This window comes from Eschrichtius robustus, chromosome 14 (assembly GCF_028021215.1).
Source record: "Eschrichtius robustus isolate mEscRob2 chromosome 14, mEscRob2.pri, whole genome shotgun sequence".
Classification (NCBI taxonomy): Eukaryota; Metazoa; Chordata; class Mammalia; order Artiodactyla; family Eschrichtiidae; genus Eschrichtius; species Eschrichtius robustus.
Window position 1 is genome coordinate 993704 of NC_090837.1, and position 22262 is coordinate 1015965.

General features: G+C 52.1%; 1 protein-coding gene across 11 annotated transcripts in view; it reads right to left on the reverse strand.

Annotated features, from left to right (window-relative positions):
- Window positions 1-2443: 2443 nt before the first annotated feature.
- Window positions 2444-22262, reverse strand: part of EP400 (E1A binding protein p400) — a 120737-nt gene continuing 100918 nt past the window's right edge. For all 11 annotated transcript variants that reach the window (XM_068562232.1, XM_068562231.1, XM_068562235.1 and 8 more), the window contains 8 exons: window positions 18021-18228; window positions 17748-17911; window positions 15906-16124; window positions 13780-13975; window positions 13295-13419; window positions 11645-11791; window positions 6224-6301; window positions 2444-5443 (listed from right to left, as the gene is read on the reverse strand). In XM_068562232.1, coding sequence (XP_068418333.1) covers window positions 5171-5443; window positions 6224-6301; window positions 11645-11791; window positions 13295-13419; window positions 13780-13975; window positions 15906-16124; window positions 17748-17911; window positions 18021-18228 — 1410 coding nt within the window. In that variant the 3' untranslated portion in view covers window positions 2444-5170. The remainder of the gene's footprint in view (window positions 5444-6223; window positions 6302-11644; window positions 11792-13294; window positions 13420-13779; window positions 13976-15905; window positions 16125-17747; window positions 17912-18020; window positions 18229-22262) is intronic.

Below are 22262 nucleotides of genomic sequence, written 5' to 3' on the forward strand. Positions count from 1 at the left end.
CTTCTCTCTCTCCTACGTCAACAGAGGCTGGGCTGTCCTCGTTTTTAGTTTCTCCATTTTCTGCAGGTACACCTTCTTTAGTCTCTTGGCTAGCCGCTTCAGCCTGTTTTCCCTTTGCTCCCCTTTTCCCTTTTGTTTGCACCTTTTTTTGTCTGAAGATTTATTCTTTCCTGCCGCCTTTTTGGGCTTCGTTTCCACTTTTGCAGCCGGTTCAGCTGACAACCTTTAAAGGAGAAAGTCGTATTTCTCTTGCTACCTTGATGTGAATATTAAGTAGACACTTTTATAAATAAACGAACATCCTGTCTACCTGCTCGGCAAAAGGTTACAGAAATGCGTGCGCAATACCTCTGTGTCACCGTGTAGGCGTTGGGCATCACCACTCAACGCACGAAGCACCCAGGAATCATCAAGACCCAACACCACAACTGGAAACCAGTCACGTGGGCTGAGAGGTGCTCCACCTTCTCACGTGTCATTGGCGGACGCCGGCCCCGTGAAGCCCGGGGAACTGACCGGGGAGCTGGGGCTTGGCGCGCGAGCTGCGAGCTGCCCGTAGCCAAAGCCGTTTTCGGCGAGGAAGGGATCCTCACTCAGCTCTGGGCCCGGGTTGTGAAGTGTCTGCTAGGCCGCGCGGTCTTCGGGCTTGAGGGCAAAGCTGAGCGCCGTTCTCGCTCTCCGTCCTGGGAAAGGCCTCCGGGGGCAGGGGTGGCGAGGCGCCTCTCCCGACAGACGCCCCGGCGGGGCCGACCGAGGAGACGCCGCAGCCCGGACTCCACTCCGCCTCCCGGGTGTGGGGCGGGGACACCTCGACCAGCGGCCCCTCCAGACACGCGGCGCCGGCGGCGTCAGCACCGCGGCCAGCGGCCTCCCGGGGCCGGCGGGGCGGGGGTCAGCGGCGAGGGTCACAGGGGCGCGGGGGCGTTGAGGGGGAGGTGGCCCGGGGGAACGCGGGGGCAACGGGCGGGCGGGGAGGCCGAAGGAGAGCCGCGCGGCCCTGAGGGCCCGCCCCCGCCCCGGCGCGGACAGGCTGCGGGCCCTCACCGCGGCGGGCGGGCGACGCGGCGGAGTGTGCCGGAAAGGGACGAGAGCGGCGGCGGCCGAGGGCTGGCCCGACCCACCCGACCGGACCCGACCTAAGCCGGCGGCCAGCCTGGCCCCAGTGCGCAGGCGCGGCGCCGGCCGATCGGCGCGGGCAGGCGGGGCGAGGGCGGGAGGACCGGAAGCAGCGGCGGCTGAGGCGGGACCTGCGCGCGAGGCCCCCGGCCCGCGCCTGCGCACTCCCCCGGCTTCCTTCGCCGGCGGTCACTTGCGCGCCAGCCTCCGCTCGTTCCTGCCGTTCGCCTGCAACTTTCCGTCCACCCGTCCGTCCGCTTCTCCCCTGCCCGCCCACCCCCTCATCGCACACTTAACTGCCTGTTGCGTTGACCAAGCACGTCCTGTCCTTGCCCTGGCAGGACCTGCGGCCTAGGGAGAAGGGGGCACACGTCGGCAAATGGATGCCCGCTTAGAGGAAGTAGGGCCGAGCGGCTAAGGAGGTGGAGGTTGAGTGCCCATTTTAGGTTCGGGGGCGGCAGTCAGAAAATGCCTCCTAGGCTGTCGAGCTGGGATCTGAAGACCCACAAGGATGGCTTTTTCCCCTGCTTGTGACCAGGGAGATGGTCCAGCGGGTCTGTCCCTGGTTTCACTCTGGCTACCTTCAACCACCACCTCCCCTGCAGACACGGGGAGCTTTCAAACTTGTAAGTCAAGCTGTCTTCCAGGCTTCTGCTTAGCACGAAGTCCAGATCGCCGGCCGTGACCTTGTCCCTGTTCCTTCATGGTGCTGACACCGTTCTCAATCATTTTATCGTCTGTCTGGACTACTAGAATGTAACCTTTTCTACTTTGCTCGTAGCTATAGCTCCAGGGCCTAGACACACAGTATGCACTCAGTAAGCATCAGCTGAATAAACCAATACTTTACCCATCTATCTCTCATTAGTTTTGGTTTTCTTGAAGAGCCAAGTGTTGCTTTTTCTAAAAAACTTCCACCGTTAGTGATAAAGTTGGCATGTAATATGCTTCAATAAATACTCACTGCACAGGGACAGAACCACAGTGCAGCTGAGGAAGTGCTGCTGTCTTGTACAAGGTAGTACTGGAGAACAAGAACATTACGAAGAAAAATAAAACGCACCGGGTCCTTCCTCCTCGTGTGGCTTTGGAACACGGCGGCCAGGTGGACACGGTCTCTGCGGAGAGAAACGGTGATTTCACTGAAAAACTCCATCCCTTCTAGTTCTGCCTACCCGTCTGGGGGAGGAGTGAGAAGAAAACCTCCGTTCACAACACTACTTGGTTTCCCTGTGTCTTGTTTTCTCTTCACACAAATGAAATGAATACGACTGGTATCTTATTTTAACTTGAACAGTAGCTTTCTATGAAAGACAAAACAAAAAAGCATATAAAAAGGTCAATTTATTATACCTTTTGTTTGGTGGGGTATCAGTGCCCTTTAAAACCCTACTATTCAAGTACAAATGATTGTTTACAAAGTATTTACAATTTCGGTCTTCTTCCTTTATATTTTAAAACACAACAGCTATCTGGTTACAACAGTTAACAGAAAGCCCTGAAGGTGGCAAAAGGGAAAGCCTCGGCCTCAGGAGGCTGACTCCAGCCTCCTGCTTCCCCCGCCCCCCGATCCTCCAAACACCACCCGGCCTCCCTGGAACAAATGTCTCTGAATTAAAGAAAAACTGGCTGACTGCTTTCCATGGTGGCCAGTTCCAGTTCGACGGTGTTTTTGCCTGCTGTCTTTATATCTTATGTTCTGAAGATTTCTCTCCATCCTTACCATGCACTGGGTGCGAACCCTGTTCTACAAGGCAATGCGGGATTCTGACAACAGCAACAATCTGAGGAAGCCTGGAAAACATCGTCCTAAACTCACACTTATTCTTCAATATGGAAAGTTTAACCTTTAAAACAGAAGGCGAAGAAAACAATACACTGGACCCTTTACCTAAATGACACTGTAGAAGACTATGAGGTCAGTGCTGACATCTAGATGTTACTAAATCGACTGATACCAGTAACACTATTTTCTGTCCCATATTTTGCAACAGGGAATCGCTGAAGAAAACACACTTCTTTCACTCACATAGTAAGACAGGGCAGGAGTCCCACACTGCAAATATTCAGACCCTAGTTCTGTTCTTAGAAAGCTTTTGAGAGATTTTTCTAAATTCTCTTCTAGTGTTCTAGATTAATAGAGGACTTCTACTCAGGCAGCTATGTCTAGGATATTCTAAACACTCAACACTTCACCATCATCTACAAAGAGACCGTCAACACCCCATGAAGGGTAAGAACAAAACCAACAGGCTGCACAAGTTAAAATAAGCTAAAAAGGGGAATTCCTTCTTAGTTCTGCACATTTGAGGATTTAAAAAAAAAAAAAGTAGGAACTCTCCTCAGTACCCAGATACAAAGCCCAGAAAGCCTCCTGCATGCCGTACTCTCTCATTACAGCACGTGCTGAACCCACAATGAACAAGTTAGAAGGCAAATTATAGTGTTCTGTTTTGATATGTTCAATTAACTAGAACGTTAAATCCCGTCCACTTTGAACAACTGGTCTTTACTTTTTTCCAAATTTCTCACCAAGAACTCAAAAATGAGCTGCCCGGTTGGCTTCACTAAGGTATTAATCGCCATATTATTGTCCACATATATTGATGGGAAACAAAAAAATTCGGGACAGGACACTTTCCTTTGTGTCATATAAAGTGATATAAAGCGGGGGGAAACAGATTGATTAAAATTAAAAATCTCTCAGTATGCCGGAACTGTTCCTAAGTACACACAGACCTAACACAACCTGATTTCCTGGACCAAAGCTGTAAAAGAGGCACAGAGACAGAGCAGAGAGGGTGTCATTAGACACGCGCCTTTTGCTTGGGTGGACACTTCCAGGTAAGCAGACCTCGTCAGCCAATCAAGCCCTTTGCAGTTGCCACAGTAAAAAAATAAAAACAGCAAATACAGGGCCTCATCTTTGCCCCTCAACCACGGGCCCCCCACCCCAAGTTGCCTGGACGGCTCTCTGGTTTATGCAGAACCCCAAGTGGGCGATCTACTCACATACGAGACATGACAGTCTAGTATGAAGAGTTTACCACACCCATTTCTGTGGGTAATACTTGTAGGTGCATACACACACCACCTGTACAAGGAGGCTTCTCACCTCTGCACGTCACGCCTGGGCTGGGCACGAAAGCAAAGGGGTGATGGCAGGCCGCCCCCTTAGCAAGAGTTGCGCCTCACCGAGCACTCAGCAGTGCCATCTGCAACGTGACAACACTCGCACAGCACTCTGGGCCCCGAACCATTCCCAGACAGGAGCCTCACAAAGTTTGCTGGCGCTGCTTCAGTAGTCTAAGTCCAATTACAAGTTTATCCGAAACCTGGGGAAATATCGTGGATGTGCTGGGATGGGGAGCAGTCCCAAAGGTTCCGTTTACATGGAAACCGGTCACTCTGAGGGACGCCGCACGGGATGCTCTCTGGAATGAAAATTCAGTCACAGATCATTCCCCTTCAACACAAGCTGGGAACGCGTCATGAATGTGCTTCAATGCGTGTCAGTACTAAATCTCTCCTTTAAGAGTCCAAACGAGTCACATTTTAGGAGGGAGGGAAGAAAGCACCTTGGTTTTCCCTGATCTGAGATGACCTACCTTTGACATTAGACAGTCTTTCTCCTCTTGAGGGACCATACTGCGTTTTCAGTTAGGAATAAAGAACCAGGCAGAGACAGATGCTGTCAGACCACATTTTAGCCTCATAAGGTCTATTTTATGACTCACTGCACCTTCCAAATGGCTACTTGTGATGTGCAAAAAACACTGTACACTCACAGAGAAATTCTAAATGGCTTTCAAGACCCAGCACTACTGCTCTGGAGGAGAAATTAAAAGGTAAAACATCTAGGAAAAACTGCCACTGTCACGTTTTCAATCAGTCACGTAACACATGAAAGGGGGGTGTTCGCTGAGGATCGCTGCTCCAGGTGCTGAACACCCTGCATGACACTGTCCTGGGGTTCAGTAGATAAAGTCTACCCCATCTTGGCGGGACAGTGGAAGGCACGGGTGGCCCGCCTGGGGCCGCCCCGCTCTCCCGACTAGGGGCACGGAGGCTTGGTGGGCGTCTTTAGCCTGACGGCAGGGACTCTCATCTGGAGCTTGGGCTGCTGGTTTGGGCTGTCGGAGCTGGCCGGCACCTGGGCTGGGCTGGGAACCCCGGGGGTCTGCAGCTGGGCCGCCGCCGTGGTCACGACTTGCTGCTGCATGAGCTTCTGCTGGACCACCTGTGCTGTCGCTGTCACTGCGGGGATCATCTGGACCTGCTGCCCAGCTGCTGTGGCCTGGGTGAGGGTCACGGTCTGCGGGGAAGCCTGAACCAAAACAGAAACACACCCCTAGAAAACGCAGATCAGGCGACACGAAAAATTAGACATCCTTGGGGGTGGGCGTGAGAAACTTAACTGGCGCGAATGCTTCCGTGAAATGTAAAAACTACCCGACCTATCAAAATAGGACCTCTGGTTTCTAACCAAACAAAAACAGAACACGAAATTATTGCTGCTTTTAGCTACAAGTGGATGCCTGTGGGGAAATGATGACCGGGGAATGGTGCTGCTGGTGTTCGGCTTCTAATACTATCTGGTTTCTTGAAATCTACATGCCAGTGTGATTCTGAACAAACTAAAATTATTTTAAAGCACTGCTTTTATACAGCCACATTTTTAGCAGTAAAGAAACCGGTAAGAACCGAAAGCTAGGCTCTGTTGGGAAGGTAAGTCCTGGCTGTCCCCAGCAGTATTTCTACTCTAAGACCCAAGGTCGATATGAACGGACTCTGTTTTCTTTCTTCGTTTCCCTAAAACGAAGGTGTGGTGGCTTCAGCAGGCAGGAGGCACCTAAGGTTTACTGGCTGAAGGAAGGAGCCCAGAAATGAGCCCCTCAGCACGTGTGACACTGAGTCCAAACACATTTGTTCAGGTTTTTTTCCTGCTAATCTCAAGATATCAGGTGTTTTCCCCAAAGTTAATTTTCTTTTCTGTATTATAAAAATCACAAGCTGTTCTCTAGGAATTAAAATTCTATTTCCTCGGATGAAAAGCAAGAACTCTCTTCGTGGGAACCCCCGACAGCTGCGGGTCTCCAGGTCCTACCTGTTGGGAAGCAGAGGCAACCTGCTGGATGCTGGCCACGGGTGTCTGCTGCTGGACGACTTGAGGGAGTTTCGCAACCTTGGACAAAACAAAAAAGCCAAAGGGAGACGCCAAATGAACGTGTGCGCGAAAGAGACTTCTCGCCCTCTCTCCTTCTCAGTTCTTAATGCAAAAAAAAAAAAAAAAAAAAAAAGACGACGGTGGTCAGACGACACAAAATAGCAGTTCTCAAAAGTGTGCTCGCCTGGAACCCCGAGAGAACCAGTTATTTCACCTTTGCACTGAGTAACGACTGCCTTCCTAATCTGTAATCACATGTAATTTGAAGCTTATTATCGGTCTCGTATTTCAGACAGTCACATTTTTCTTTTATAAAAATCGCTACAAGTCATATGACAGAGTGACATGGAAGATGGGAGTGCCTGGGCACCACCCCACGTGTGCCCCCACTGTCAGGGGACCCAGACCAACACCAAGGTTCAGCCCTAGTCCAGAGACATCTACGCCCAAACTCTAAAGTGGTTATTTCATCATTTTTCTACATTCTTCTTCATCACGATTGAGATCTTCCTGTTTATAAAACAAAGCCTTCCACCCAATGGTCACTTTTTGTAAACCTGCCTATCTTGCTGTCCTGCTGTAATAAGATGGTTCCGGCCACTCGTGTCTACTCAGGGCTTCGGGGACACCAGCTCACAGAAGCAGAAGGGGCTCCCGCGTGGGTAGCTGCTGGGGGCCGTGGAAAGCCCCCTCAGGTCTCTAACTGCGGAACATGGATGAAAATAAGTCTTGCCCAAGATAGTCCTGGAGGAAGTGTGAAATTATATGATGTACTTGCAAATGACAAGCTCCCAAGTAAATATGAGTTCTCATGGAAATTAAAATGAATCAGCAGGCATTTACTAGTTTACTGTAACTTGAATCAAAAACTGTGAACCGCATTCACTGACATCAAAGGAACCCCTGAGTGAGCCTGTGCGAAATTTCCTGACGGGAGAGACGTTCGGTCAGCTACCGCAGCGCACGGGCCACAGCTCAGATCGGCAGCCACGAAAATGCTGAGACGCCACGCATAACACCAAGGTGACGTCTTAAAATGCATCGATAAACTTGCAGAAAGTCCAGAGCTCCCAGTGCCAAAACTTAAGCAAATGGGGGACCCCCGAGCCGTGAGAAGGTGCTATGGCAGCTCGTGCCCGAGACCACATGCTGCAGGGGAAGCCTTGCACTGGGTTTTCATGGCCTCCCAGGTGCAGCAAAGAGACCAAGTCCAAACCCACTCAAAGGAGGAGCTAACGAGAGGGCCGCCCGATGCCCCCTGCAGCTGCGATCCTGGCACTCAAAGGGTCTGTGAGGAAGCCGCCTGCCTTAGGCCTCGGTGCTAGGCAGGGAAGGGGGAGACACAGGCTGGCAGACCAAACCCTCAAGCCACAGCTGAGGTGGTCCTGACGGCACCCATGGGAGCCCAGTACAAGGAAGAACCCACCTTCAACCCAGACCTCAAAGCCTTCCCACAAACAGAGCTTCAAGGGAAACTGGCTCACAAGAAGACAACTCCTATAATGACAAAAACCCCACAGTTCTGGAAGCAAGAACAGCAGAAACAAGTAAAATGAGATGCACACGGACTTCAAATAGAGGAATTATCAGGCACGCACAAAACAGTGTGCTGTCCTGTGCAGCCTGAAAGCACGTATGGGAACAAGAGACTACAAAGACCAAGCAGGTTTGAGTCAAAAACAAACAGAACTTCGAAGAATAAAACACTTATAATCACCAAAATTAAAATTCAATGGACAAGCTTAACAGCAGATTAGACCTAATGAAAGGAAAACTCAGTGAAATGGGAGACAGGTTAGAGGACATTACTCAGAATGCAGCACAGAGAGACAATGAAAGGAAAAGCACAGAGACTGAAGAGACACGGAGGGCAGGAAATGGGGCAGAGGTGGCATCTAAAGAAACAGCGGCTGGTCATTTCCTAAACTGACAAGAGAGATCAATGCCCAGATTCCAGACGATCAACAAATTCTAAGCTAGAGCGTCACAGCATTTATAAAACGCCAAAGACAAAGAAAAGATCTCAAAAGGAAACAGAGGGAAAAAAGACAGGTTACCATCGAAGCAGCGACCCGCTGGACAGACATCTGACTTCTCATCAACAACAAAAGACCAGGAGCCAGGGAGTACTGTTAATGTGCTGAGAAAATAAATGTCCATCTAGAATTCCATACCAAGCAGAAGCATCCTTCAGGAACAAGAGTGAAATACAGGCATTTTCAAACACTATGGGAAACTCCAAAGGGTGTACTTCAAGCAAAAGAAAAGTAATTTTACATGAAAAGTGAAAATGAAACAGGATAGAAGGAAACTGCGTGATTGCAGCGGCATGTGAGTTGGGAGGGCCAGGGAGCAACGGTGTTGACAGACCAGTGCTCGAGAGCAGAGCAGAGACGGTGGTTTGTGCTATACTTTTTTTTTTTTTTTTTTTTTTTTTTTGGCTGTGTTGGGTCTTCGTTTCTGTGCGAGGGCTTTCTCCAGTTGCGGCAAGTGGGGGCCACTCTTCACTGCGGTGCGTGGGCCTCTCACTATCACGGCCTCTCTTGTTGCAGAGCACAGGCTCCAGACGTGCAGGCTCAGTAGTTGTGGCGCACGGGCCCAGTTGCTCCGCGGCATGTGGGATCTTCCCAGACCAAGGCTCGAACCCGTGTCCCCTGCACTGGCAGGCAGATTCTCAACCTCTGCGCCACCAGGGAAGCCCTGTGCTATACTTTGAAAAGGTAAATCTGCACATGGAGATTTTAGGATGACCACTTAGAGAACAGAAAGAAAACATGTAATTTTCAAACAAGTCAGAGGAGGAAAAAAACCCAGAATGACAAAAAATAAAAACATAAATGGAATAAGAGAAGGCAAGTAAGGCTGGAAAGAGAAAATAGAACAAGTTGAAAACCCAAACAACATGGAAGCTGAAGGCCGCCCCTCCCAGGCCTCACCATAAAGGGAGTGGACGCGTCACAGGTAAAGGACCAGAACCGAGACGCGGCATGGGGAGAGTGAGGTGGCGTCCAGCCGACTGTTCCCGTGACATACGGGTGGAGTTCTCGGTAGGAGGCACAACAGGCTGCCAGACCAAAACAGTACTTCAAAATAATAAAATTTAAAATTTCAATTTATGTGCAGCTAATAATAAAGCACCTAATATAAAAAGCAAAAATAGAAAGGAATATAAGGAAAAACGGATAAACCCATAACCAGAATGGGAGAGTTTTTTTTCCTCCATTTTTTGGCTGTGCCAGGCGGCATGTGGGATCCTCAGTTCCCCGACCAGGGATGGAAGCCGCGCCCCGGCAGCGGAAGCGCGGAGTCCCAGCCACTGGAGCGCCAGGGGAGGCCCAGAATGGGAGATTTTAACTCACCCCTCTCATAACTGACAGAAGCAGCCAACTAGTAGGCACAACACCCCGGATAAACCCGACCTGGAGGTGACAAAGGGACCCCACGCCGCCACAAAGCACGTCTCAGCGCACTTCACCGCGGGATCCGTGCTGGGCCGGGTCTGGAGCGTGAAGAACAGCGGAGGGTTTGGCCCAGGCAAGGCTGAAGGTCAGGGAAGACAGAACTGCTGTCCCAGAGCTGGAGGAGGAAGGGCTCAGGTACCAGAGGCACACACCTCCAGGGGGCCGTCCAAAGGCAGCCAGGGTTAAAACCCTGGGCGGGATGAGAGCTGGCTGCAGATGCGAATCTGGGCTCATGGGCACAGAGGTGGGCTCAAAGCCTCGAGACTGGAGGGACCACGAGGGGAGGGGTGCAGACAGAGGGTTTTTAAAAAGACAAAACACCACAACCAAAGGAACAAAAAGTTGTAGCAATCTAGATAAAGAAGAGAATTTTCTTACTGTGCTGAAGGGTGATTTTAAAAACCCAACCCCGCAGAATGACCATCAGGAGAGCGATGTGGCCGAGCTTCCTGTCTGCACCTGTCACACTGCCTGGCGGGCGTCCCCGGCACGATGAGGCGGGAATAAGAAAGAGAAGGACGAAGGGGAAGATGCCGGCCGCCAGGACTCACAGGTGATGTGATCGACACAAAGGAAATGCAAACCAACTAGAACAGATTGAGGCTGCGGGATTCAAAAGTCAACATACAGTGTCCTAGAGACACAGACAAAAAGAGGGAACTTAGAGCAGAGTATCAGAAAATGCCCATTACTTAGGAATAAATCTAATACACGCAATAAGATCGTTACGGAAAAAAAACTCAGAAAACTTACTTAAAGGGCATTAAAGAAGATTTAAACAGCAAATGATGTATCATGTTGGTGAACCTGAAGTCAAGGCTGTAGAGATGTCCACTCTCCCCCAAACTGATCTACAGAGTCAACGCAGTTCTAACAAAAACCCCATCAGTTTTGACCACGGTGTGTATACTAAATAAGCTGACTCAAAATCGATACGGAAGTGCAAAGAACCGGGAAAGCAGGACGTTCCCGACAGCAGGAGGTGGATGCCGAGAATCATCATGCAGCAGAGTGACGAAGAGAGGGCAGTGTGGGCTCACAGGGACCGAGACCACGGTGCTGAAGAGGAGCCCCCGAGGAACCGTACGCCACGTGTGCCTGGTCACACGGTGGGTCGGGGGAGAGAAGGGACTCCTGAATGAGTAGTGTGAAAGTAACAGGGCATTGCGTTCACGTGGAAAAATTAAACTGAACCCCTATTTTTGGATCATCTCCAAAAACCAATTCCAGGAAGGTTAAAGACATAAATGTGAACAAAAAAATTATCAAGTTTTTAGAAGATGATCCAGGAAACAGCACCATGACCTCTGGGAAGGATTTCTTAAGCAAAGCACAAAAGGCACTATTCAGACACAAAGAGATTGATAAATTCCAATACACTCAAATTCAGAAGCTCTGTTCGTAAAGTGAGTGAGCAGATAAGGCACAAGCCGGGAGAAGTGTGACACACAGACCCAAAGGCAGACGCCCGGGACGTGCAGCCCCACCGGGAAGCCCCCCAACAGGCTCGTCCCAAGGCGGGGGCCCCGACGGTCAGCAGATTCGCACCGCTGCCAGAGGAGGGCAGACGGCAGGCCGGCACGGGCCGCGGCTGAGGGACCACAGGAGCTCGGCGGGTGGGCGTGCCCACAGCCCCGCACCCCGTCCCGGGCGTCACGCGTGTGGCGGGACCCAGGAGACGGGCGATGCTGGGCAGCTGGCGGCAGCGGAGGGACGACCACGAGCCCTGGAGGAGCCTCACAGCAGAGCCTGCCACCGCAGCAGGACCTGAGCGTGGCCCCCCGGCCATGCTGCAGGGCCCCACGACGCTCTCCATGGGGCGCTGGTTGGCGGCGTCTCCCGCTCTACCTCCAAGTGCCCGCCGTGTCTGCTCCCAGCCCTCGGGCTCCCCGCTGCTCACCTGGATCTGGGTCTGCACCTGCTGGGTCCCAGCCAGTTTCTGGGCCTGGGAGATGGGCGTGGTGAGAAACTGGGTTTTAAGGGCTGGCTGGGTGGCATAGGTGACCTTCTGTGGTTGGCCCTGAGCAGCAATCTGCTGTGCCGTGATCTGAGGAAAGAGAGGCCGCCCAGGGTTAGAGCAGGCAAGGCTCTGTGTCCCCTTCTCAGAGCCACCGGGCCTCCTCCGTGGGCCCCGACTGCCCCCAGACGCCCGCAGCGTGACCACCCCGGCTCCTGGCCCTGCCTGCCCGCTGCCCTGTTCTTGCTGCTGCCCCCGCGGGGTGCCTGGTCCTGGGTCACCTCCTCCCCTGCTGGGAGGTCCCCTCACAGCCAGGCTGGGCTTCATCTCCCATCTTCTGAGGCACCTGGTGCCACGTCTGCTCATCACGTAAGTTAAGCGAGTGAACTTGACGATACAGAAAACACACACAGTTTCCCAAATCTAACTTTAAGAACTGGGCATATACTCAAAACTATTTAGCACAAACAGAAACAAACCTGTATGCACAATCTTTACACATTTAGTCTGATTTTCAGTTTTCCCTGCCAGGAGCGTTTAAATACTATTCAGAAAGCCATGCGTGTATGCGGCCCATATATTCGGTTTACAAAGCCACAGCTCTGGACAGTTTTAACGTCTCAGAAGTCTTCTTTCAAGTTACGTGAACATACCAACTGGCACTTTGGCTACAGCCCTTCTCCTTCTCTCTTTCAGACGCTGGCTAAGCCTCCGTGATGACCCAGCCCGGTCTCCGTCCTGTCACACTGCCTCCCAGCCCGGCACGGCCCACCCCAGAAGTCACTTCACGTCGCTGCGCGTCGGTCAGTCTCTGAGAATGGGCACCAGCCGCCTGTGGAGCCCTCAGCACACGGGGACGGTGCGCCGGCGCGCTCTGGTTCAGAAAGCAGCGCAGATACGACACGGCGTTCAAGAGCCAAGACGTCATCACCTGTACGCCAGGCTTCGGGCCACCAGGGGGCAGACAAGGCAGAAGCCCCGGGAAACAGAGCGCCTTGCCTCTGCTCCTGCTCGTCAACGCGGCCCCGAACCCCCGCCTCCGAGGAGGACTCGCCTCTGGGGCCTGAATCAGCTCAGAGCTGCCGCCCCGCCTTCTGAATCAGGGGGTCGCTGACAGCACTCCTCTCACAGTACCCTGTCCCCTCTCGCCCCTCCCTCCGTCCATCCTCTGATGGCGAGCGCATGTGTACACACGTACACACACACACACACACGTACACACACACACACACGGAGATGGTCCTCAGCTGGCTCCTGTGCACCCAGATGGGTCACACACCAGGAGCTACACCTGCTTCCCCGAGTCCTTCCGGCCCCTCCCAGTCATGAAGTTCAACACCCTGCATCCTTCACAGTTGGCCCCATGAGCCTGCAGTGCATGGGGGCTCCCCCTCTCATGAACTGTGCCCTCCCTCCAGGGCCAGCCCCAAGGCCGTCCTCTGTGCAGCCCAAGGCCACAACCACGGGGTCTCTGGTGCATGGAGGCCAGGCAGCCAAGCAGGGCCGGTTCAGGACCCTCTCCACCTCCGTGCACCCCACGCTTGGCAGCGGGGCCCGACTCACGTAAAGAGGGGACAACCGGGAACCCAGTACCTTCTGCTGGACGGCGGCCGGGCCTGGGGCGGCTTGCGGCTGGATGGCCTTCTGCTGCTGGACGGCTTGCTGCTTGAGCTTCAGCAGCTGCTGGACGTGCACAGGCTGGGCCACGACAGTCTGCCCTGAGAACACCGATCAGGTCATTTAATCACAAGCGCCAAGGAGGGACAAGGTCTCAGGGCTCACGGTGAGTTCAGCTTCGGTGATTTCTGTGCAGAAAACTACACGCTGAAATGACGCTGAGCTAAATAAAGCCTCCCTTACATCTACTTAAAATGTTTCCAGGTTCACAACGACATTTGGACAAAGGTTGGGGAAGTCAAGAAAGTGAACGGTTAAATCGAGGGACACTCCTGCTAAAATAAACCGTGACACACCCGAGATGGCTGCGGGCCACAGCTACTAACTAGAAAAGGCTTGTCAGCCCCACTCAAGGCTGTATGCAGAGGGGCAGGGGGCGAGGGGTGGCATGAGACAGGCACCTGCGGCTTTCTGCGGCTGCCCGATGGCCACACTGATCCCAGCAACGTTCATGGGCAGCGTCGTGACGCCCGGCGAGGAGACCACGGCTGCGGGCACCGACACCACCGGGGGCTTCGCCAGTGCCACCTGGGCTGGCTGGGGCGCCGGGGCCTGCATCTGCCCTTGAGCCTGCAGCTGTGAAGTGGGGACCCGGGTCTAGACAGTGAAAACAATGGGAGAGTCCAGAGACATTCAGCATTCCACACATCTGCAGACATTTCCCCACCAGCGGTCAGGTGGTGAGAAACTGACACATTCACAAAGGTGCCGCGTGGCGGTCAGCTAATGGAAAACAGCTCACTGTGGGTCGCCTACGTGCCCTGACCGTCACCAGCGGACACAGGGAGCAGGGCTCGGCAGCCCCCGGACGCCCGGGCGCACTGCTGCTCAGATGCGCTCCTGTCCCACAGCGAGCGTCTCTGCCTCCTGCATCTCAGAGCCTGACAGCACCCTGCTCCCGCCACACTTCCTACGCTCGTCTCCTATCCCTCAGCGGCCACAGAAGATCAGCCCGAAATTATGGCCTCGGCCTCCCACCAAGGGCCACCCTCGGTCTCCACCTCCTGTGACTTATCACTCGGCTACCAAGCACTTTTTTCCTTAAGTTATATTTTTTAAAAGGAAAATGGAAGTAGATCCGTTTTTATACATACAAAAACTCAGACTACCTAAGAAAATACGAGGAAGTAAAAATCAGCCATAACCCTAAGGTGCCCACATGTGAACGTGGAAATGATACCCAGCCCACCAGACCTTGTCCTTATCTGTGCGGCTTGCCAGGAAAGTGTGTAAAATGGGATGAATTCTAGACATTTTGTAACCTGACTCTCCTCCTTTTGCAACAATCCTTTTCCAAAGCTGTGTACTATTCCACTGTGTGCATGCTGTACAGTCTATTTAGTCAACTCCTCAGTAATGGACATTCAAGTCTCCCCTGATACAAGTTTGTACGTTTATTACTTTGTACTTGTTCTATTATTTCTTTAGGATATAGCAGAAATAGAATCATTGGGTAAAATAATGGGCACATTTCTTAGCTCAACTGACTATAAGCCTCTCCAGAGGGAGCGGGTTCCCGCTGGCAAGCCCCGCCCAAGGCGGGCCATCGTGCGTGATTACTACTCTGCTCATTTGAATTGGCATTTTCTTGTGAGCACAGGTAACACCAAGCTTGCTTTCACAGTTTTTATCCACTTCTAGCCCCTCTCTTACAGACTTAAAAGTGGAGTGAAGCACACGGGAAGCGGAGCCTGGGCCCCCAGAGCTCCAGATCACAGCTGTGTTGTGGGTGACAAGATGTAAGATCTGGGTAAGTTACTGAAGGTGTGTTGTGTGCCTTGGTTTCTGCACCTGCAAAATGGAGCTAGCATCAAAGCACCCACTCCTGCCTCAGCACCAATCAGGTGACAGGCGGAGAGCCTACGGCAGCACCTGACCCAGAGCAGGATCCCTAATGCTAGCTGTCGCCAGTGCCAGAAAGGGAGCCGCCCGCGCTGGGTACTGGCCTGCCTGATGTGACAGCATCTGGGCTCCAGGACACCGCCTCGACACGTGCCGAATGTAGTTGGCGTTCCCAGACACCCCTTTCACCACACCATCATCCCCTCCTTCAGAAACCTTCGATGCCTCTCCGGGCCTGCAGAGCACCGTGACCCCTGAGCCTGGCTCTGGGGCCTCGCTCGCCCCTCCACCTCCCCTCTGCTCTGACCACACGGGCCTCGTGCCTGGCCTCTGCCCCAGCAGCACCGGGACACCTTCCAGGGGCCACATCTCGCCCTCCCGTCGCGCCACCCCCCCCACGTAAAGCCTGCTCTCTCTCCGTGGTCGGGCTCGCTCCCCAACCCCCCAGCCTCTCAGGCCACCATAAGCTCTGCGACACCGACATTCTGGAAAGCGTGACTGTGTAAATGTCTCCCACGTGCTGTTTCGCCCTCTCCGAGGAGAACTTAAGTTCCTGGGGGAACGACCGTGCCTTTACTTGTCACTCCGCCATAATACCTGCAAGGGCCTGAGCGAGCAACAACGGTTCAGTTAAAACGGAAGGAGACGCTGCTCTGGAAAAACAAGCGTATCGACCGGAACTTACGAGCCGGGCCACCTGGAGGTTGGCCACGGTGGTGCCCGTGAGCAGGGCGCCGGGCCTCGGGGCCGTGACCGTGGTGAGCTGGGGGCTCTGCTGCTGCGTGGGCTGCGGGGGCTGCACCTGCACTTGTGCCGTTGGCTGCGGGGGCCCCGGCGGGGCCTGTGCTGGGGGCGCCTGCTGGGGCAGCTGCAGTTTCTGCTTCTGCATTTTGATCAGGTGTTCCTAAAACCCAGATAAAGTAATCTTTTCATCAACGTCAACCGTATTCCATTTCGTATATATCTTGGTTTTAAGTTACTGTTCTACTACCCGTTCAATGTTGAAGTAAACAGTTGCTGACGTGCAGTGTGCAAACCATCCTCCAGGCCTTGCCAACATTTTTTAAATGTTCCCTTACCGCTGATGAAAACTAGCAACAGTGATTCTCACAGATTAGCAAATTCATAGCAAAATTTCTGGGTTCTTATCGCTTACAAGCAAGGCGATTCAAATCTGCAGCACCACCAAAAATTCTTTAAGTCTTAAAATCGTCGTCCCTCTTGCAATTTTAAAATGTGCTGTAAGATAAGCATTAGCTCTAAATTTTGTACTCCAACTGTCTCCAAATGAAAGTTTAATTGGTAAATAAACCCATGTCTTTAAAAGAAGTCAAAATATCAAGATAAAGATAGCTCAGGAAATATTTTAGGGAATAAAAATGTTTTAAGGAAATTTATATTGAGTTATTCACGACCGTCCGATCTCGTTCAAGGTGCTGAAAAAGAAAAGGACTTTGCCACTGGTTTAGGAGAGGGAAGGGAAGGGAGTAACAGAACCAGGCAAGTGAGCCGGTACGTGGGGCTCTGAGCAGCTGGAAGAGGGGAGCAGGGGCAGCTGAAGGCCCCGCTGCCTTAGAGCGGGAGGAGCGGGGAGGTGGGAAGGCAAGGCCGTGGGGCGGGAGCGGCGGGGACCAGCTCTGAGAGCTCGCCTCTGCCGGGCGGGGCAACCCTGACTCAGCGCTGTCTGCTGTCTGCCAGCTTCGGCGGCGACGGACACGTTCTGGAGCTGGGCTGTCCAATGTGGCAGTCACAGCCATGTGTGGCCTTGCGCCCTTGAGCTGTGGCTGGTGTGATGGAGGACGGAACGCCTCGTTTCCCTGGCGCGCGTTCGGGTGCCTCCGGGACGAAGAAGTCTCAGCTGGTGCTCGCACGTCCTCACCGCCCTCCAGCGCCCTCGTCCCCTCTGTCACCCGCAAGGGGCAGGCCCGAGGTCAGGTACTTACTGTGGCAGGCCCGACAGCTAGCTGGAATTCTGAAGTACCATCTTGCTTTTATTACACGTTTTTGTGGTTACTTTCTATGGTGAGTATGAATGCTTTTCCATTTGTGGCAGGAATATAGTATTTCCTTTTAAAATGAATGTGTTTACTTAGGTAACAGTGCAGGTCGTACACAGATTGGCAAAACTCAGGAACATCAGCACTCAAATGAGAGAAACAATACTGCAAATGAGCTATTCCTCAAGAAACCGAGTCTTCACCACCTCGTCTCTTGAAACTGTCGAGGAACACTTTTCACGGACATTTTCTCAGGTTGGGAAAAGGGTCCCTGGAGCCTGAGCACAGAGCACAAGCAAGCGAGTGGGAGGGTCCGTCCGGAAACAGGGATTAAGGCCTCAGAGAGCTGTGAACAAGCTGGTCGCGTGATCATGGAAGCGGCCCTGTGTGCAAAGTGATTTCTAAAGACAACACAAACACACTTCCCACATAAAGACGATGGCAGATTGTGCAAAACACACTCGGAATCACATGGCACATCAAGGCATCATCACACAGTGTGTGCGTTCGGTTTTCTAGAGGACGCTCACCGGTGTCAACTTGCCCACCGCCTTGATCTGCGCCGGCGCCTGGGCCTGGCCCTGGATCTGCGGGACCTGCACCTGAGAGGCCGCCTGCTGCTGCTGCTGCTGCTGCCGCAGGAGCTGGAAGTGCGCGGGCGTGATGGTTTTCCCCGGCAGCTGGACCCCTGTGGCTGAAGAGGTCGCCTGGTGAGACTGCAGCCCCGCACACGCGTGCAAGCCTGAGCCCTAAGGAGCCTGAAGAGCAGGGCAGGTCACACAGGAAACCAACTCTGCCTTTACCTTGGGACACTTGAGTCACCAAAGACCGCGTCGGGGTCTGCACCGGGGTCAGGCTGGTAGTGACCACAGCCGAGGCCGTCACCGAGGTGACCGCTCGAACGCCCTGAGTCGGTGCCAGGGACACCATGTCGGACGTGGCCGTGGCCGGGGACCCAACTGCTCGAGGCTGGGCGTGGACCACCTGGGCAGGAGCAGAGCCTCCCGAGGTCTGGAAAAGGCGAAGAGAAGAAAACTGTCAGGCTGCTGCGCGACACGCAAGACTCTTTCCCGTCATCGGGTGCGGAGAAAAGGGCACCGAACTCTAAATCCTGGAAGACGAGGCACATTCCAGATGCTGGCCTTCTGACAGGGTGCTGAGGGACTGTTTCCCTTGTCAACTCCAAGCCTGTGCCTAGGGCTAGCGTGGATGGGTCGCCCGCAGAAGGGAAGATCGCGACGCTGCCACCCCCAGTCTAAAACACTGCCTGTCCCCGTCCCGCTGTCCTCACTCAAAAGACCTTGTGGTCCCAGGAACCATCTAGATGCCCGTGTTTATTCCCCGGAAACGTACAGGCCCCTAACCCCCCGCGGCCATCCCCAGCCAGGTGCGCAGGCTGCAGCCCTGGACCCGCGCGGCATCTCGACCTGGCCTCGCCTGCAGCGCAGAGCAGCCTCGCCGTGTCCTCGTCCCTTGGAGCCACGGCTGCCGCAGCCCCTCCGCAGACTGGGCCCAGCTCCACCGAGTCCGCCTCTGAAAGCACCCTGAAACGTGACGCTGGACCCTGCTGGCCCCCTAGGTGCAGCCGGTCATTATGTTTTCCTGTCTAGTTTGTCCCTAATCTTACATTTCATTACCTACATATTTGAAGCCATATCCAACATCTTATTCTGTGCTTCCTATTCAGCTCACCCGTTCCGTATTTCTTTTAATCACCTTTCTTGCCTTCCTGCAGATTACTTTCTTCTCATCCCACTTTCCCCTCCCAAAGTTTGGAAGTTATACTCTATTCTTTTTTTTTGGTTTTTCTTTTTTTTTTTGGCTGTGTTGGATCTTCGTTTCTGTGCGAGGGCTTTCTCTAGTTGCGGCAAGTGGGGGCCACTCTTCATCGCGGTGTGCGGGCCTCTCACTGTCGCGGCCTCTCTTGTTGCGGAGCACAGGCTCCAGACGCGCAGGCTCAGTAGTTGTGGCTCTCGGGCCTAGCTGCTCCGCGGCATGTGGGATCTTCCCAGACCAGGGCTCGAACCCGTGTCCCCTGCATTGGTAGGCAGATTCTCAACCACTGCGCCACCAGGGAAGCCCCCTATACTCTATTCTTATTCTTTTGGTGGCTTGTCTAAAAATTGTATCAAGAACTTACAAAAGTCTAATCCATAATTTCACACTTTTCCTGAACAATAAAGGGATTCTGGAATGTTTCAACATCCTGAGCCCTGCTCATGTCATTGTATCGCGTGTGTTATGTCTGCCTTTGTTGACCCTACAGTAAGTTACTGTTGTCTGTAAAGTCAGTTTTCACCTCAATTAGTTCATTTAGTCGAGATCTATAGGGAATTCTCTTAGGTTTTGTTTGGAAATGTTTGTTCTTCAAGGTATTTTCAGGGCTGGCAGTTATATTCTCTGACTACAATGAAGATGTCATTCCATTCCAGGAGCTGGTTCCTGGCTTCATTACTACCGCTGAGAAGTAAGCAGCTGTACCTCTGGAGGCAACCTGACTTTCTCAGGCTGCTTCGCAGACCTCCTTGTCCTTGGCATCATGTGCGTGTGGAGTCCCTTCCATCGCCCCTGACCGGGACTAGCTGAGCTGTGGTGTATGTGGATCAGTGTCATCAATCAGTTCTGGGAAACTCTTACATCTTCACATATTGTCTCTGCTCAACTTTCTCTCTGCCTGGAACTCTGATTACATCCTCTCACTCCATCTTCTGTGGCTTTCAATTCTCTTCCGCACTCCCACCTGCCGTCTCCCAGTGCTGCATTCGGGAGAAAACGTCTTCTCACTTATCTTCCAGTTCACTAACTCTCTCTTCAGCCGTGTGGAAAGTGATATTAAGCCCAATTATAAGATATTTATTTTTCAATACTGGTAACCATACTTTTCATTTCTTAAAGTTCTCTGTGTTCTTTTAAGTACAGTTTCCTGGTTTTTACAGACATTCGCAAGCTTCTTTTATTTCTCTAAAATAGAAAGTATCATTGTTTTCTAATCTACGCCTGATAACCCCACCATCTCAAGTCTTTGAGGATCTGCCCAGTGGCTGTTGTTTCTGTTGGTTCTCACTCGTGGTGCCTTCTTTCCGTGTGTGTTTGGTTATCTTCTATTATATGCGGCTCATTATACTTGAAAATCATTGTGGACATTCTAAGAAGTCCAGGATGAAGGCACATTCCTCCAGAAAATCTGCATTTTATTCTGGCCACTTACCCAGGAACACTGCTCATCCAGGTCTACGTCACAATTTGAGGGGCTTTGGGAGCCCTTTGGGGGAGCCATCAACGTGAGATGCAAACTGACAGCTGACTTGGGGCTAGAGCTCCACAGGAAGAGCCCCTGCCCCACCCTCTGCTCAGCATGATGGATTTTACTTCTATTTCACCCTGCCCTAAGGGCTTAGCCATTTGGGGGCCTGCCTCAAGGCATCAATGCCTCCTTTTAGACTCTCCACCTGGGTGAGTCGAGCCTTGGGCTTGAACGGGGTGGGGGGGTCCCCCTGCCTGAGAAGGTGAAGCGTACTCCAAGGCGGACACAAGGGCACCCTGTGTATCTCTCTGGGTTGCCTCTTCCCTTAGATTTTGGCCTAATAATTATTTACTCTTTTGTCAGCTCCTTGAAACTTTGAAGAGGATATTTAAACATTTTATCCAATAATTTCAGTTCTTTTCATTAGGAGAGTGGTATAAATAACTTAACTCACCTTATCATCAGAAACAGAAGTCCTTTCCTGCACTACTGAAACAGCTTTCTCTCTAACCTTTTCTGCAATCATCTACTCTACACATAAAACATCACATGAATTTCCCTAAAACACACCTCTGCTCAAAGATTTTCAAGGGCTCCCCATCGCCTGGTGAATGAAATCCACATTCTTCAGCCTGAAATCCAAACCCCATGACAGCCTAGGCTCACTGTCACACAAGACCAATCACACGCAGCCGCTCAAGAGCCTCTGAGAGGTTGTGGGAACTACCGCTTCTCTGCTAATGCATCTTGTGCTCCGTCCAAACAGAACCGCTTGCTGTGCCCAGTATACACCATTCACTTTCCCACCACTAAACCTTTGCTTGTACGACTTGCCCTGCCTTCCAAAGAGCCGTTTTTGTGGATGACATCTTCCTATTCTGTGGAAGCCCAATGCTCCCTTCTCCAGAAAACCTCCCTGTTATCTTTACCTCCCTTTACCTCTTTTAGGTGCGGCCACAGGACTGACTGTAAGAACCCCATGAAAGCAAGCCGTGTGTTTGAGTCCTACTTCTAGCCCCACATCACCAGGGAGAGTATCTTGTCTGTAAGAGCTGTTCAAAAAATACATTGTGGATAAATTGCTTTATCTTTTAAAAATATGACCACAGAAATAGGTCTTTTCAAAATAAAATACCAAGTGCAATGATTTGGGCTTGCCAACCTCACAGAAGGAGTGACACTGGTCATAGGAAATGATCCTAATGCCACAAGCCTAACAAATAGCTTCTGTATTCAGTGAAGCGGCTGAGTCTAAAGTGGTTTATTACAAAGTAGAAAGAAAAATAAATGAAATAATCCGGTCACATCCTAGAAAAACTGTTTTCATATTTACTCTACTGCTTAGAGTATTCTAATTTTTTAAACCCAATTTATTGAGGTGTAACTCACATACAGTAAAATTCACCTGTTTCAGGAATACAGTTCTATGAATTTTTATAAATGTATAAGGCCGAGTAGCCACCAGATACAGAACATATTCTGTTTTCTGTCCCTAAAGCCTTGCCTTTTCCATGTGGTTTAAATGGAATCACACACATATGAAGGCTTTCAAAACTCCTGTCAGCCAGCACAACGCCACTGAGATCCGCCGTGCAGCCGCACGTGCCAGCAGTCTCCTGCACCGCCGGGCAGTGCCAGATGGGACGGGTGCACCATATCTTCCCTTCTGCTCACCTGCTCAAGGACATTTGGGCTGTTCCCTTATATCGTAATTATGAACACAGCCACTAAGCACATTCATGCTCAGGTTTTTTGTGCAGATGTGTTTTCATTTCTCTTGGGAGAAAACCTAGGAGTGGAA